This window comes from Cygnus atratus, chromosome 6 (genome assembly GCF_013377495.2).
Source record: "Cygnus atratus isolate AKBS03 ecotype Queensland, Australia chromosome 6, CAtr_DNAZoo_HiC_assembly, whole genome shotgun sequence".
Classification (NCBI taxonomy): domain Eukaryota; kingdom Metazoa; phylum Chordata; class Aves; order Anseriformes; family Anatidae; genus Cygnus; species Cygnus atratus.
In genome coordinates, this window is record NC_066367.1 from 16,183,223 (window position 1) to 16,197,257 (window position 14,035).

General features: G+C 35.3%; 1 protein-coding gene across 1 annotated transcript in view; it reads left to right on the forward strand.

Moving 5' to 3' along the window:
• CCDC141 (coiled-coil domain containing 141) overlaps window positions 1-7,425 on the forward strand; it is an 80,921-nt gene extending 73,496 nt beyond the window's left edge. The window contains exons 26-29 of the mRNA XM_035571390.2: window positions 4,259-4,413; window positions 4,511-4,640; window positions 4,735-4,900; window positions 7,295-7,425. Of these exons, the coding sequence (XP_035427283.2) occupies window positions 4,259-4,413; window positions 4,511-4,640; window positions 4,735-4,900; window positions 7,295-7,415 (572 nt within the window). The 3' untranslated portion in view covers window positions 7,416-7,425. The remainder of the gene's footprint in view (window positions 1-4,258; window positions 4,414-4,510; window positions 4,641-4,734; window positions 4,901-7,294) is intronic.
• Window positions 7,426-14,035: the final 6,610 nt, after the last annotated feature.

Genomic DNA, 14,035 nt, shown 5'->3' on the forward strand with positions numbered 1-14,035 from the left:
CAGGGAAGCCAGCTGCCTTTCTAAAGAAAGTAAGCAGTAGTTTTGCTGTTCAATTCAAAAGCAGATGAAGTGGCTTATAATCTGTGCCCTTGCCAGCACATCCACTTTCATTTTTACTCAAACGTGTTATTTGTGAAAGAATGAGTTTCCTACTATTGGATTAAATCCTAGAATTAAGCTTCTATTTAAATATTAAATAACATCTTTCAAGTTGTTAAAAGAGAGTGAGATGCAAAGGAATCCAACTTTCAAAATCTAAGTATACAATTGTATTTAAGGGTGCACACAAGTATTACATTCATGCTGTTACTATGTGACAGACACTGTGAAATTGTAAAAGGTCAAAACCAACATATTGTCTTTTCTGAAAATACCATTTTTGCATAGTTGGATATAATTATTAATCAAAAAGGTATAAACATAAGGTAAAAATACTGTAGCACGTCTATAGATCTTAAATCAGTGCAGAAGTTTTTAATCTCATTGTTCAATAAAACTTTCCTCAGAGAATTTGGAAATTTCTGTGAATTTTAGATTAACAAAACTTGATTTTCACATATCTCAGAGTGAGTACCGTATTGCATCAAACTTTAATCAGAAATATTTTAAAACGTGTAATTTTTAATAGTTATGTGGATATCAGCCACATTTTTAATAGCTGCAAGAAATAAAATTTAAAAAGAAAGAGGTTAGAGATACTGACTACACAGTGAGATTCTTGAAAGCGTCCTGGTTTTTAATGCTTTGCTTTGTAAACAAAGGTGTAGTCAATACTGAGTACTGCTTTGTTGGTAGTCTGGGTTAAATACTCTTGATTTGATGACTCTGAGTTCCCCCCAAAAATTGCTGGAAAATTCCTGCCAGGCTTCCCTCTCTCTCCCCGCCCCCCACCCCTTTTTTTTTCCTCTAAATAGTTCGTGTTGTGTATACCTTGCTTCCTCCTTCTTTTAACCATTCCATACAAGCAGAATAGTACATATGGGTGTTTTGAATTCTGTTTTTTCTGTGTTCTTGTTTTACCATACTGAACTCCCACAGTCACAGTTTTGAACCTATAATTAATGTAAGATCCAAGAATATTTCCATCTTCCTGACTGCTGTCTTAAGGAGCAGTTTTAGATATCTCTTCAGACTCACAACAAAAATATTCTGCTTAGGCACTTTACTAACCTAACCTCCCTTCCTCCTTCCCCATATACAGGCACCCATTAAAAAAGAAAGTGGTGAACAAGATTGCCTGACTAGAAGAAGTGGAATTATGTGAAAGAGTGCTTACACAAGGTGTACAAATTTGGAGGGGAAAGGGGTTAATTCTTTTTATTTTTCAAAAGAAGCAGCCTGATTGTGGGCCTAGGTGTGAGTCAATAGGCAAAGGGAAGCTGAGGCATTCCTCTGGTTGGCTTTGGATCAGATGTGGATGGAGCTGCAGTGGAGAAGGTGGCTTCCTCTCAAATGACTGGTAAGGTATGCCTATTTCTGCTCCTTTTTCTGGAGACTTTGGTAGGCTAAGGTAGTATTATTTTGTGTGTGGGGGGGAGTTTTGTCTTTAAAAATTACAGCTCAGTTTCCTTTTTGAGGCTATACCATGGTATTCAATGAGACTTGAGCTCTGGATATGGTTATTTCCGATCAGCTGGGATCATCGACCCACTTGATGTTTCTTAATAAAATTCCTTGTGAGTGTGTTAGTAGCTTGACTAAAACAAAAATCGCCAAACAATAAAATACAGTTTCAAGTAAGAGTAATGCTGACAGAATCCAAATTCTCTGAGCAGCATGGTATGAATCTCAGTCTAGTCTAAATTTTTTTAGAAGATACAGTTAGAAGTTGAGAAAATTTCCTAACATCACATTTCAAGACATTCAGAGATTTGAAATTATGTGCACAGGGTAAACAGACTAAGAATAACTGTGAATCATAGTAATCAAAACTGGCTGCTGAAAACGATTTGGCTTGATCTGGTACCACCTGTGCTTGAGCATCAGTGGGGGTGGTAAAAAACACGTGATGAAGTCAAGCCCAGGTTTTCCCCCCACCTGCAGTTTTTGCATTGTTCCAGACCTCTGAGTTTTCCTTTTCATGCTTGCCAGTTCCCCAGCTTGCCGCAGAATTGTACTGTTTCCAACAAATATATAACATTTAATATTATGAATTGAATAGACAAATTTCTTGGATGAAGTTGACAGGGTGGGTTTTCAGTGGCCCTGACAACCCGAAATGTTGTTTCCTTCCATAAGGCAGGGAAAAAAAATCTGTTCCTGCTGATCCTTTGTGGTTCATACAATGTCTATCCTAGGAATCAATTTTAATTGGCAAGTTGTTTTAGCTTATTCTGGCATTTCATTATGATATCATGGGCAAATCACTGGTGAAATATAATCATATATTTCCTCTTGAAGGTTGCTGTCAGAGGAAGATCTCTCCTTTTTACATCAGAATGTTCCTTTATTGAGTACTGTAGCATGTTCCTCAAAGAGTTGTAGTTACTGCCACTTCATGGTTTTGTTTGCACATACTTTTCACTTTGCTGTCTAGAAACTGGTCATTTTAGTTTCTGTGTTCTGCTGATTTACTGATTCAACATCAAGATGTGATCTGATTGATCATTGTCAAAGTTCCATTCAAATCTTTTATTCTTTGGTTGGTTGGTTGTTTCTCCTGTTGAAGTGAAGCTGCAGATTCCAAATCTCTGCAATGTAACAATGGTGGCAGCGTGTGTATGCTAGCTTTCAACAGCTGAGAACTCAACTGTTGATCTACTGAGCTATCTTAGGTTAGCAAGAGTATGAGAGTAAAAGTCACGTACTTCTGCTTTGTATTGTGGCCTCAGACCTACAGGATGGGAAGAATGTTACGCAGCTAAGACTTTATTGAAAGCTTCTTTTGAGTAATAGCTCACCTAAGCAAAGAATTTATTAATACAGGAGGTGAAAATGTCTGCCTCACCATGTTTGACAGTCCCACATTAGACAAATACATCCAAAGGACAGTGGCTAATAATCCATATATTATGGATTTAGATGTTGCTGGCTACTTTTGTGACATATGCTGTTTTTTGTTTCACAATAGCATAAAGCAAAATTATTTATTGTAATACAATGGGGTGATGCTGGCATAGTTCGTAGTACATTTCAGTAACTTCAGTTTCTGAAAAGACTGATGATTAGTTTTGCTCAATATTATGGAGATATATTATAGTTTATCATAAAGAGGAACAAGAATTAGGGAAGCAAAATGTTTATTTTTGTTGTGGTGTATATCTTTGTGTGTGTTCTGTGTGTTAGCATCAGGGCTGCTTTGAATTCCCTGTGTCATGAATACTTGATTTGAGTTCTGAGGTCTTTTTCTTCTTTTAATGTGGCCACGGAGGTAGAATTTAAGTGGAACTTTGGGTAGAAGTATGATGTTTCAGTACATCCAGCTTTACAGTTCATTAAATTTATTGTCACATGAAGCAAAGCTCTGATTCAGTACAAACTGACTCAGATGACTGAAATTTCTTCAAACATTTCTGGTGAGTTAATTTGTATTGGCCAGACTTTGTACTGTGGTATTGGCTCAGGTATCATCTGTCCTCCTACAGTTGGCATGAAACCAATACAAACTCCACCTCATGTGCTCTGGTTATTGCAAAATAAATGCAGTTACGTGCCCATGCTTCATCTAAATCAAATATGTACTGCATAATCTCATAGTGTGTGGCCTTAGTGTTAATGATGGCCAAAATATTGATCTTGATGATAGTAGTACAGAGGCCGTGTTCTGGCTGTAATCATTGCTGTAAATATAGAACAATATATTTTTTTTCAACAACATTTTAGACTGGAACATTGGAATAAAAAAATGTGAAGTGTGATGTATGACAGTATGCTAAATGCAAGTTAGCTGTCTTAACTTTTTTCCTTTAAATTTGTGTGCGATATTTATTTACTCTTCACTGAAACACAGTAATCCACATATATTTACCTATTACCTACACAAAGAACGTGATTCATTATCATTACCGTGGATCTAATGTCACTGCTGATGCATGAAATTTTTGGATGCTTGATATCCATGTGTTTCAGCAAACTTTATATTATATAGATAAATGATGTGTGCTTACTCCTGTCTTGCAAACAAGTTATCCTGAGTTCCAGGTGTCAATGAAGGCTCTCTTTGTCATGGAATGTGGTAAAGTTCTGACTATGATTATGGATTTTTGCTTCAGTTGCTTTAGTTTTGCCATTTAAAGTAGAGTGAATAATTTTTTTTCAGTACAGGGAAAACAGCCAAACTTCATACAAAAATTTGGACATACAACTCTACAAGAAGGAGAAGATTTAATCCTGCATTGCACTATACATGGAAAGCCCAAACCCCACGTCTGCTGGACTAAGGATGATATCCAAGTGGTAGCTGGAGATATCAGTGTATGTTCTAAAGTTCTTGAAATATTTCTTGGAGAAAGATAATACATTTTGCTTTATGCTCTTTATAATTTCCTATGTGCATTCTATTGTTTTACAGATTGAGAAATTAGGAGATACCTATTACCTCTTAAAAAGAAATGTAGTCCTTGCTGATACTGGGAAATATATCTGTGTTGCCAGCAATGAAGTTGGGAAGGCACACTGTTCTGCTGTTGTAACAGTGATAGGTGACTCACCCTGGCCAGCTGCATGCTTTAAGGCACATTGCCATATTAATTAAGAACCTAATTTCCACTTACTGATGTGCATGTCTTGTTTCAGAGAAAAATAAAACCCCAGAAATTTCCACCGTAACTCAGACTAAATCAGAATGGAAAGATGGATATTTTTCAGAAAAAGTGAATGTCACCACAGGTGAACTACTACAAACCCAGGACACGTTTTATGTGAGAGATCAAAGGCCACTCACTAAACATCTCCCATTAAGGTAATTTGCAGCTTCTCTGTTCTACATCTTGTAATACTCAAATAGCTCTAAAAACTTTAATTTATGAAGCACCCATCAAACACTTTCTGTTCCTATGAATTTTTGCATAATGTAAATGAAGCACATATTGTGACTGCTTTTTGTGCTTAATCCTGCATTAGAAGGTATTAAATTTTGTTAGTTTAAAGACCTTGTAATACAATAGAAAAGTGAATTTATGTGGAACAAGATATTTAGTTTGGTGATTTATTTTTTATATCTAGCTATATTAATCTTAATATTAACCTACAACTGAACAATATTACCTACAACTCGAAGGTAAAAAGTATTCCAGAAGTTCAGGTTGATATCACTTAAGTATTTTTCCTTCGTTGTGCAGATCGGCTTTTGACATGACATTAGAATACACTGATTTTTAGCCCATTAGCATTTCCTTTTTAAGGGAGAAAGTAGTTGCTATACATATCTTCCCTATTTAACATTTGCAGAACACCGTTGTACATTTTGCATAAGCCTTGAATCATTTTCTTTGCAAGAGCATGTTGCCTAAGTAGAGCAGTTGATATTTTCTGTATGTGCATATATATATGCATAGACACTAATTCTCTTGTATTACTGCAGTACATTATTCATTATTATTATTGTTTATTAAAATGCTAAAAGAAACGTGTACAAAACCTCTAGTAGCCATTGATTTCTTATTCTTATTATGTGAAAGATCAGCATATTAACCAAATATTGGATCTCTAAGTAATCGTAATACTCAGGTAGCATGTGACCGCAGTGAAGGACTATTTGTCTGCAAAATAATCCCACGTTATGTGATCTACATTTAAAAATTGTGATGTATTAATGAATAAAATAGTTGAAGCCTCCAGGACAAAGTTGTGAAGTTGATAAAGCAGCTCCTTGTCTGCTGTGCCATGCAGAAATTTGTAATATTTTGGACCTTTAAGAAGCACAAGGAAAATGTTCCTTATGAGAGTAGGCCTCATTTCAATGCCATACATCTAGAACATGAAGTCTCAATAAATGAATATGCAAGCAAAGTTTTCTACTAGGTAAGCATCTTTTTAGAAGTATTAGTAGCAATCCTACTAGCACAGGAGCAATTATTAACTGATTTAAGATGCCAAAGCCTTCCATTATGCACTTTGAGGAGATTAAGTGAGGTATTTCATGTCAATAGTTTTTGTGTTGACTTCCTGCACAAGATTATATCTTGCCTTCTGAATTTAGGCTCTGATAGCCAACTGTAGTTTATAATGCTAGAACTTCATGTGCTTTGTAGTAATGTGTTCAGGGGTGAGAGAGTTTTTATATCTTGGGACTGTTACTAATCTGGTTTACTCCATTGTCAGTTCATTGTTTCATTGCAAACATCAGGTAAGATGACATAAGATTGGGAAAAGATTTATATATACAGTTTTGCTGTCAGAGGTTTTCAACAGAAAATAACTGAACAGCTCTACTGATAATGTGTATTACATGACTGAAACTAGTAAGAGTTTCACTGTTTTACATTGAAAAGATGTTTTCACTAGGTATGGTAAAATAGCTTTCTTTCTTGAACTTATTTGGAGCAATATAATGGAAAAGAGGCCCTGTGGGTCTCAAGGAAGAAGTAATGGTTAATATAACTTTGAAAAGTGGTTGACACCCTGTGGGACTGCTGTCAGGCTTCTCCTTCATGGTCTGCTCAAAATATTAATTTTAAACTGGTCACATAAAAATGCATTTGCTTCCTGAAAATATCTAAATATATATATTTTTTCATACATAGGGAGTATTATGCCGAAAGGTCATAGAAAAGAGCAAGAGCAATTTTTTTTTCTTTCATCAGTTCTTGAGGTTTGCCTATCTAGTTGTAGAGCACCATGCAAATGGAAAGCAAAGTTACTCCATACGTTGATAAGAAAGCTGTTCACATTTCAGAAGCTGCCTGCATGCTTTCCCTAATGTATGACAGATCAAGCGTTGATCCCTTGTGTTTTGTTCTGTGTTTTCTGTATCACTGTGAGGTGATGGGTATTCCAAAGCAATGAAATCAAATGCAAGGTCATGTTAATTTTATGTGGTGCTAATATAGAATTCAGTATGATTAAAACATGTAGATCATGCAGAAAGATTAAAATTCTCCTTTTTTTAAAAAAAAAAAAAAATCTCTTCTGTTCATTATACCTAAAGTACTCTCTGGTTATTTGTTATCGTCGGTAAGATAGTTTTAAGATAATTTATGTTCTGTCTGGAGTCACTCTGCATTTGCTCTTTGATCTCTTACTGCCTTAAGACCAACAGCCTATGTCAACTACCATGGTGCTGATTATGAAAGGAAATGCTGCAACAGCCACCATTTTAAAATATAGGAAATATTAACTGGCTTTTTTTTAATAGGTTTAAAGAGAAACTCTGGCTTCAAGGAGTGTATCTTGAACTTGTGAGGCCAACAGAGGTTAGCTTCAATTTGGAACATGATCCTGTTCTTCTGCATGCTTCAGAGGATCAGATGGACTGAACTGCAAAATACCTGATTCAAGAGGGTGTTCATTTTGTTTGCTGTGTCCATTATTGGGTGCTGATCATGTGTGAGGAGAAAATGAGTCTTTGCGTGTTATTTGGTTTATATGTAGGTTACAATTTGTATTTTGGTTTCTCTATAAATCATCATTAATAAAAATTCACCTGTGCACAGCATTTGTTAGACTGGGATTTCTAATTTTTTTTTTTTTTTCTTTATGGTTTTTTAGACAAATCTAATAGAATAAGATGATGGGAAAAGGGAGACATAAATAATGCATATCTCCTTGCTGATTCAGCAGTACCAACTGTTTTGTACTAATTCAGTTGATGACAATCCATCAATAGTTCTTCCTACTACTTTATATAGAGAATTCAGACATAAACTCAGCTTGCAGAATGAGAAATTATGAGTTTATACTGTTTACAGTATAAAGCTCGTAAACTGTAGTACAGTTTATACTGTACTACTTTACTGTTTATATCTATTCCTGTATAATAAATACTGTGTTACCTTATTTCTAACAGCATTGAGACATTTCCAGAAGGGGCTGGGCTTCTAAAGAACTGGTAGCTAATTATTGCAAACCTTGTCTAATGCATACTTAGTACAAATAATGTCTTCATGGAACAGGGAATCTCTTCAAGGCAGCATAATGGAGAATTATATAGCTTCTGTTTTCAGGATTGGATTGCTGTGACAAAGCAGTCCATTTCCAGTTGATGCATGTCATTGTGGTCCAAAGGAGTGGATTTATGAAGCAATACCCCAGCTAGTTTCTAAGCTCATCCTTAGTTTAGCCAAGGGGATTCTTCCCCAGTGGTAAAATTGCTAAAGACCTGCAGCATCCATTCAGGATACAGACAAAACCTGAACTGAAAAGTCATTTGGATTGTAGGGCAATCATTAGCAAGATGAAATTTTTGTTTTCATCTCTTGAATTCAGAGACTAGGTGTCTTTTTGAGTTGGAAAGCTCCCTGCAGAGAAAGAGGAGGACATTTGGAGTGTCATCCACTTGCAGCATTAAAACAATTGGCTGAGGAAAAAACCTGTTTTGGCTGGCTGTTTGACTGGCACAGAACATCTAGTTAGACTTGGGACTCTCTGTTCTTCACCTTGGTCCTTCTGATTCACGTTTTCAAAGTCATAGTTAGCAAATGATTCCTGTTACTCGTTTATCTATTTAGTGTACTGCATGTGGCTTGTATAATACAACAGATGCACATTTTTTCTCCAACTGCCTATTGTGCAACGATTTGTCATTCTTTTTATAAACATTGATTAGTCCTACACTGGATTTATATGTGACAGCAATGCACTCACACTTCCCAGAGGGAGCATACAAGGGTTTAAGAAGCACAACATCTTTGTGCTACATCCAAGTTGATGTCATCTGTGCAAAATAGGGAATTAAATATTTTGACAGTTGCTTCAATCATAATACCAAAACATTAAACATGTTTCAAACAGTATGCAGGTTGGCTGGTAGAAACCTAGATTTCTCTCCAAATTAAAGCACAGTTGTAGAGAGGAAATGAGCTGAAAAAATATCATGTACATGTCTTCACCTGATCACATAAATCACTCGCTTGAAATTATAGGAAAGTCAATGGCATTCTGCCCATGAAAGAGTCACAAGGCTGTGTATATGTGCACGTAAATATAGTAACTAAGGACTAATGTTCTTGCTCTTTTTATTTACACTGTATCTTTCACAAAAAAAAAAGTTTTTTCCAAAATGGAATGGAGACATATTAAACACCCCGTGGATCCCATACAACTACATTTCTGCTAAACCCCTCCTCTGCATATGTTGTTTAAAGATTTCAAAGAATACATTGTTTCTAACTGTAATAGCATTCAGAGGACTGACAGAATACATATCAGATATCTCAAAGAATGAAATCAACTCACCCTATAATAAATGATCTTTTATCAGTGGAACTTTTAAGTATGGCTTATAAGATTTCCTGTTTAAAAAGTCATTCTGTAAAATTGAAAGTAGTATTCAGTGCCTTCTGATCTTAATACCTCAGCAAAGTTGCCTAAGGTGTTGGGTGGCTCTTGCTTTTCTTCTTGATTGTCAGTCTGTAGAAATAACTTGAACTTTGTTATATATGAGGTGGGCTTTTTTTCCCTGATGCACATAACATGACTTTACTTAAGTAAATAAATAAATAATTTTCTTTAAACTTTTCTAAATAATACATAAGGCAAAACAGAAATCTGTGCCTCTGTTCTGTCATATGTTTTTCTTACGAAACAGTAGAAAGGTTTGTTTATAAACAGATAAAGAAAAAAACTGGCAACCTTCTTTTGCCAATGAGTAGCACAGCTATTGCTCCAAATGATCCCAGGGAATGTATCAGTTATGAAACACGTTAATTTTTTGATTGTTTGTTTCTTGGTTTGTTTGTTTACTTTTTTGCTTCTCTTTTTATAAATTGTTGATGCCCAGGCTGCTGGTAAAAGGTATGAAAAACTTGATGGGGCACATGCATCTATTAAATTCTAAGGAGTGTCTCTGTGCAAGTTAATATTTGTCCCCAGTATTAAGATTTTAATTATTATTATTTTGCGAAAAGAAATGGAATGGTTAGACATTAGTAAATATATTCTTTACTCGGTGTCTCAGGCATTGTTGATAGGACAACGTTTTCTCAGGTGAGGAGCTAAGTATTTTTTTTATATGCCTTCCTTGTTTTGCATATGTAAACATGTATTTGAAATTAAAAAAAAAAAAACCAAACACATAGGGAAAACTTGCTAAATATGAGCTCTAATGCAATGTCTGTAAATCTTCTCCATAGATATTTCCAAGGATATGACAAGTGACAACTATCAACGTGAAGTTATTGTATATGGATCCTGATAACTATTCCACACCCTTTCAAATCTAGTCACAGTTCTCAGTAAGTTGTTCACACATGAAGTAACTAGAGTAGTTTGAAAAATTGCTTAGTGCCTTAGGTATCTTTTCTATGGTGGGAGCAACTAACAGTACCTTTTTCAGTAGTAAGTAAAGCTATTTTCTTCAAGCAAGTTTTAGTTCATGTTGAAAAGGATTAATAGATCTTGCATTAACATGTACAATATCTCAGATAAGAGATGTTAGCATTTGAAAATGTAGCAGCTTTTCAGAAGCCAGCTGCAGCACACAAACATGGTTCTTAATATCATGCAGTTTATAGTGTGTATTTAAAGTTCCCTAAGTTTCATTACAAAGCACTGTTTATAGGATTTACAGGGGAAGGGGAGTTGATGAGGGTAGTGGAAATTTTTGTGTGTTGATTTCAGGTGAGAATTTAATGGTTTAATGGTTAAGAATTTTTTAGTCATTTCTAAGATTAAAGAAGGGAGGACTGTGAAGGGGGAGGAAGAACTGAAACCAATTGTTTTTTCAGAAGTAGGCTTCAGAAAATTGGAAATTCAGCAAGGATATAAGATATAACTACGTTTCAAGTTGTGTTTTACCAGTCCTGTAAGGATTCAGGACAGCTTCTTATATGTGAGAAGGTTTATTTAAAATAACCAAACGATTTTTTTCATGGCACACTTGGTTTTATATATTCAGTTTGGAGGCAGAATGACATGAAAATAGTATACAGAAGGAGGTATAAAACACATCGCGTAGGAAAGGACAAAAATTATGAAAGAACCAAGGGAAAATAGAAGTAGAGAAGGAAATGAGAGAAATACTGGTTCTTTCCATGCAGTTTGCAAATTAACCTGTAGACAAATGAACAGAACCCTAGGAAAGAAAGCAGGGTTTATGTTATATTGGCTTTGCAGCTGCAGCACATAGCAAACCACTGCAGATTAAGAAATTATAAAGAAAATTTGTGGGTTTTTTTTTGTTGTTGTTGTTTTAAAGCAAACTAGGAATTTTCATTTCACTGGAACTGAAGTAAATTGAAAACTTGCCCAAGCAGCTATTTGAAGCTTTCAATATTTTAGAAAGAAAGGTTTTGTTTCTAAGCTCTATTACTATTGAGCTTTCAAGCTACCTTCATGTGGGCCTACTCAAGTAATTGATTCTTTCGTTTAGCTATGCTCATCAAGTCAATGGGATTATTAGAGTTGAACAAGGTGAATCACATACAAAGTGGTTGTTGGTATCCGTACCGCAATGTTTCATTATGTTTAACATTACCTGCTATTTCTCAAGTGTACTGTTGGCTTACAGTATAATATATATACTGTAGTAACATTGACAATAAATAGTTTCTACTTAAAATAATAGCAGCCTGAAGCAAATGCTGAAACTTGAATAATAATCCCCAGTTTTTCTGTCTGCCTGTGAAAAAAAAAATCTTCGTCGTTATCTTGATCTAATTTTTCCTTGATCCTGAAGCAAAGAAATAATGTCATGTTTTTATTAGCAATGTCTTTGCTACACAGTGTGAACACTGAACTCGTCCTTCTCCTTTGTACTGTAGATACACTATGTGACACTAAGCATGCAGAAATCACACTGGGCTGACCATCTGTTAAAGCATGGGATGTAAATTATTCGTATTTCCTTAAGAGCATGAAAGAAATATTTCACTGATCTCATTTCTGAATCCACCAACAAAAGAAAAAGTTGAGAAAGTACAAACTTTTATTAGGATGCAAATAGATTTAGTAGTGATCAAAGGCAATGTATACCTTCTGGGGAAAAAAAATGGGAAGGGACTTTTATTAAAAATCCAGAATATTCTGTTTATATATTTGAATACAGCACAATGCTTTTTCTTATAAATGTCTATTGTTAGCAATTGTTGCTGACTTGATTGAAATTGCAAAAATTGAACTTCTGGCCATCTCATCTTCAAAAGTGACAGTTTTCACATTTCTCTCACTTAGAAATTATCACAATTTCATAAACATTTTCATTGTTTATTTGACTTAGACATCATGAATAAGCTGGCATTTTTCTTTTTTAATTGTTAAATTTGCAGATTTTAGACTGTGTTTTCTCCAAGTTGATTTTTCACTGAATATTTGAGTGTCCAAGTACAGAAAAAAATGCCATCTGTTATTTTAGCATCTCTAGAATCAGACCTTTACACAGATTTCTTCAGACATTCTGTATCCTTTAGTAGAAGACAACTTTTCCTCTCTGCTAATGAGGTGCATTTATCATGCTAAGTCTTATGCAGACAAATTAGGTTCTCTGACATCTACTTGCACCAGAAGTCAAATATGAGGCATAGTACTCTGACTTTTAACCTCTGCAAGAGTATAGATTGTACCAGTATAAGAGGCTATTCCAGTTTCTGTTGCTGTTGTTACTGCTGCATGCCAGGTGTAGCAGTAAAGTTGATGTTAAGGAATGGATAATTTAAAGGGCAGAGACCACTGTAGTACGGATGGATAAACTGAAGGGCAAAGACCACAGCAGTATGTCCTTTCTCGTTTATTTCAGATCTGTTAGCCATAGTGTAACACCCTTCACAAGAACTATAGTGGTGGTGGTCTCTGTTGTTGGCAGTTTCTGGAGCTCTTGCTGAAGGTTCCTTCAGATCGCTTTCAAACACAAGTTTAGCTGGTATTACAAAACTCCAACCTGTGTTTAATTTTCTAGGTATTCTTTTTATACTGCCTTTCCCAGTTGTACTTTTCTTAATGTTTGGCGTTTTACACTACTAGAGCCTTTTGGTTGAGAGATGGGATTGGTACTATGAAGCTGTTGGTCTCCTTCCTTCCTTAGTGGGAGCAAACCTATTATAAGGACAGCTCTCAGGGATGTGCTCAGGGGATCATTTTCAGTGTGGATCTTGGTAAAAGCACACAGCCGCTTACCAAAAAGGCTAAGCACAAGCTTGACTTTAACCACATAAATAGTCTTATGAGACAATTATGTGCTTAAAGAGTTTGCTACATGAGTTAGATATATTCAGTTTTATAGGGAAAGAAATGGATCTTTGAATAAGACAACAACAATGAAAACAGGGAGGTGTGGAGCTGTGGTGATAAAACTCCCATCTATAGACAAGAACACTCTTCTAATTCTGACCACTATTTCTGAGGGAACCAATCTAACAGTACAATTAGCTGCACAGACTGGAGAAGCTGCAGCAGTGGAAGTTTGCAAACTAATATGCTAGTCCGTGAATGATTAAATCTTCAGTATGCACGAGGCCACCACAGGTCTAGAAAAAAATGTTAGACTTAAAATCTACTTTTTAAGCAATTACAGTAGTTATCTATGTTAAATTATGCTCACCAAGTTTTTACTTCTGCACTCTGGATACTAGTGTTTAAGCTCAACTGCTTGGAATATCCAACAGAAAAATCATAAAGGAAATAAAAAGAATCAATAGTCGAATCTATACATTCGCAAATACAATTTTACAATTTACTGTTATGGGGAAAAAAACAAACAAACAAACATGCATTTAAACAGTATATTCTAATAGCTTACAGCCACATGGCTGAGATCAGTTTACTTATTTAGTCTGGTGATTGACAGATGCATTTGGTAGTTTCTTGTACGTTTTATAAGGCAAGAAAGTAAGGCTAAATCTCACTGACATGACTACTACTGACTTGCCTATGTCCTCTGCCAAAGTTCTTATTAATTTTTCCTTTTGTGCTTATAACTTAGGAAATTTGCAATGGCTTCTAAATT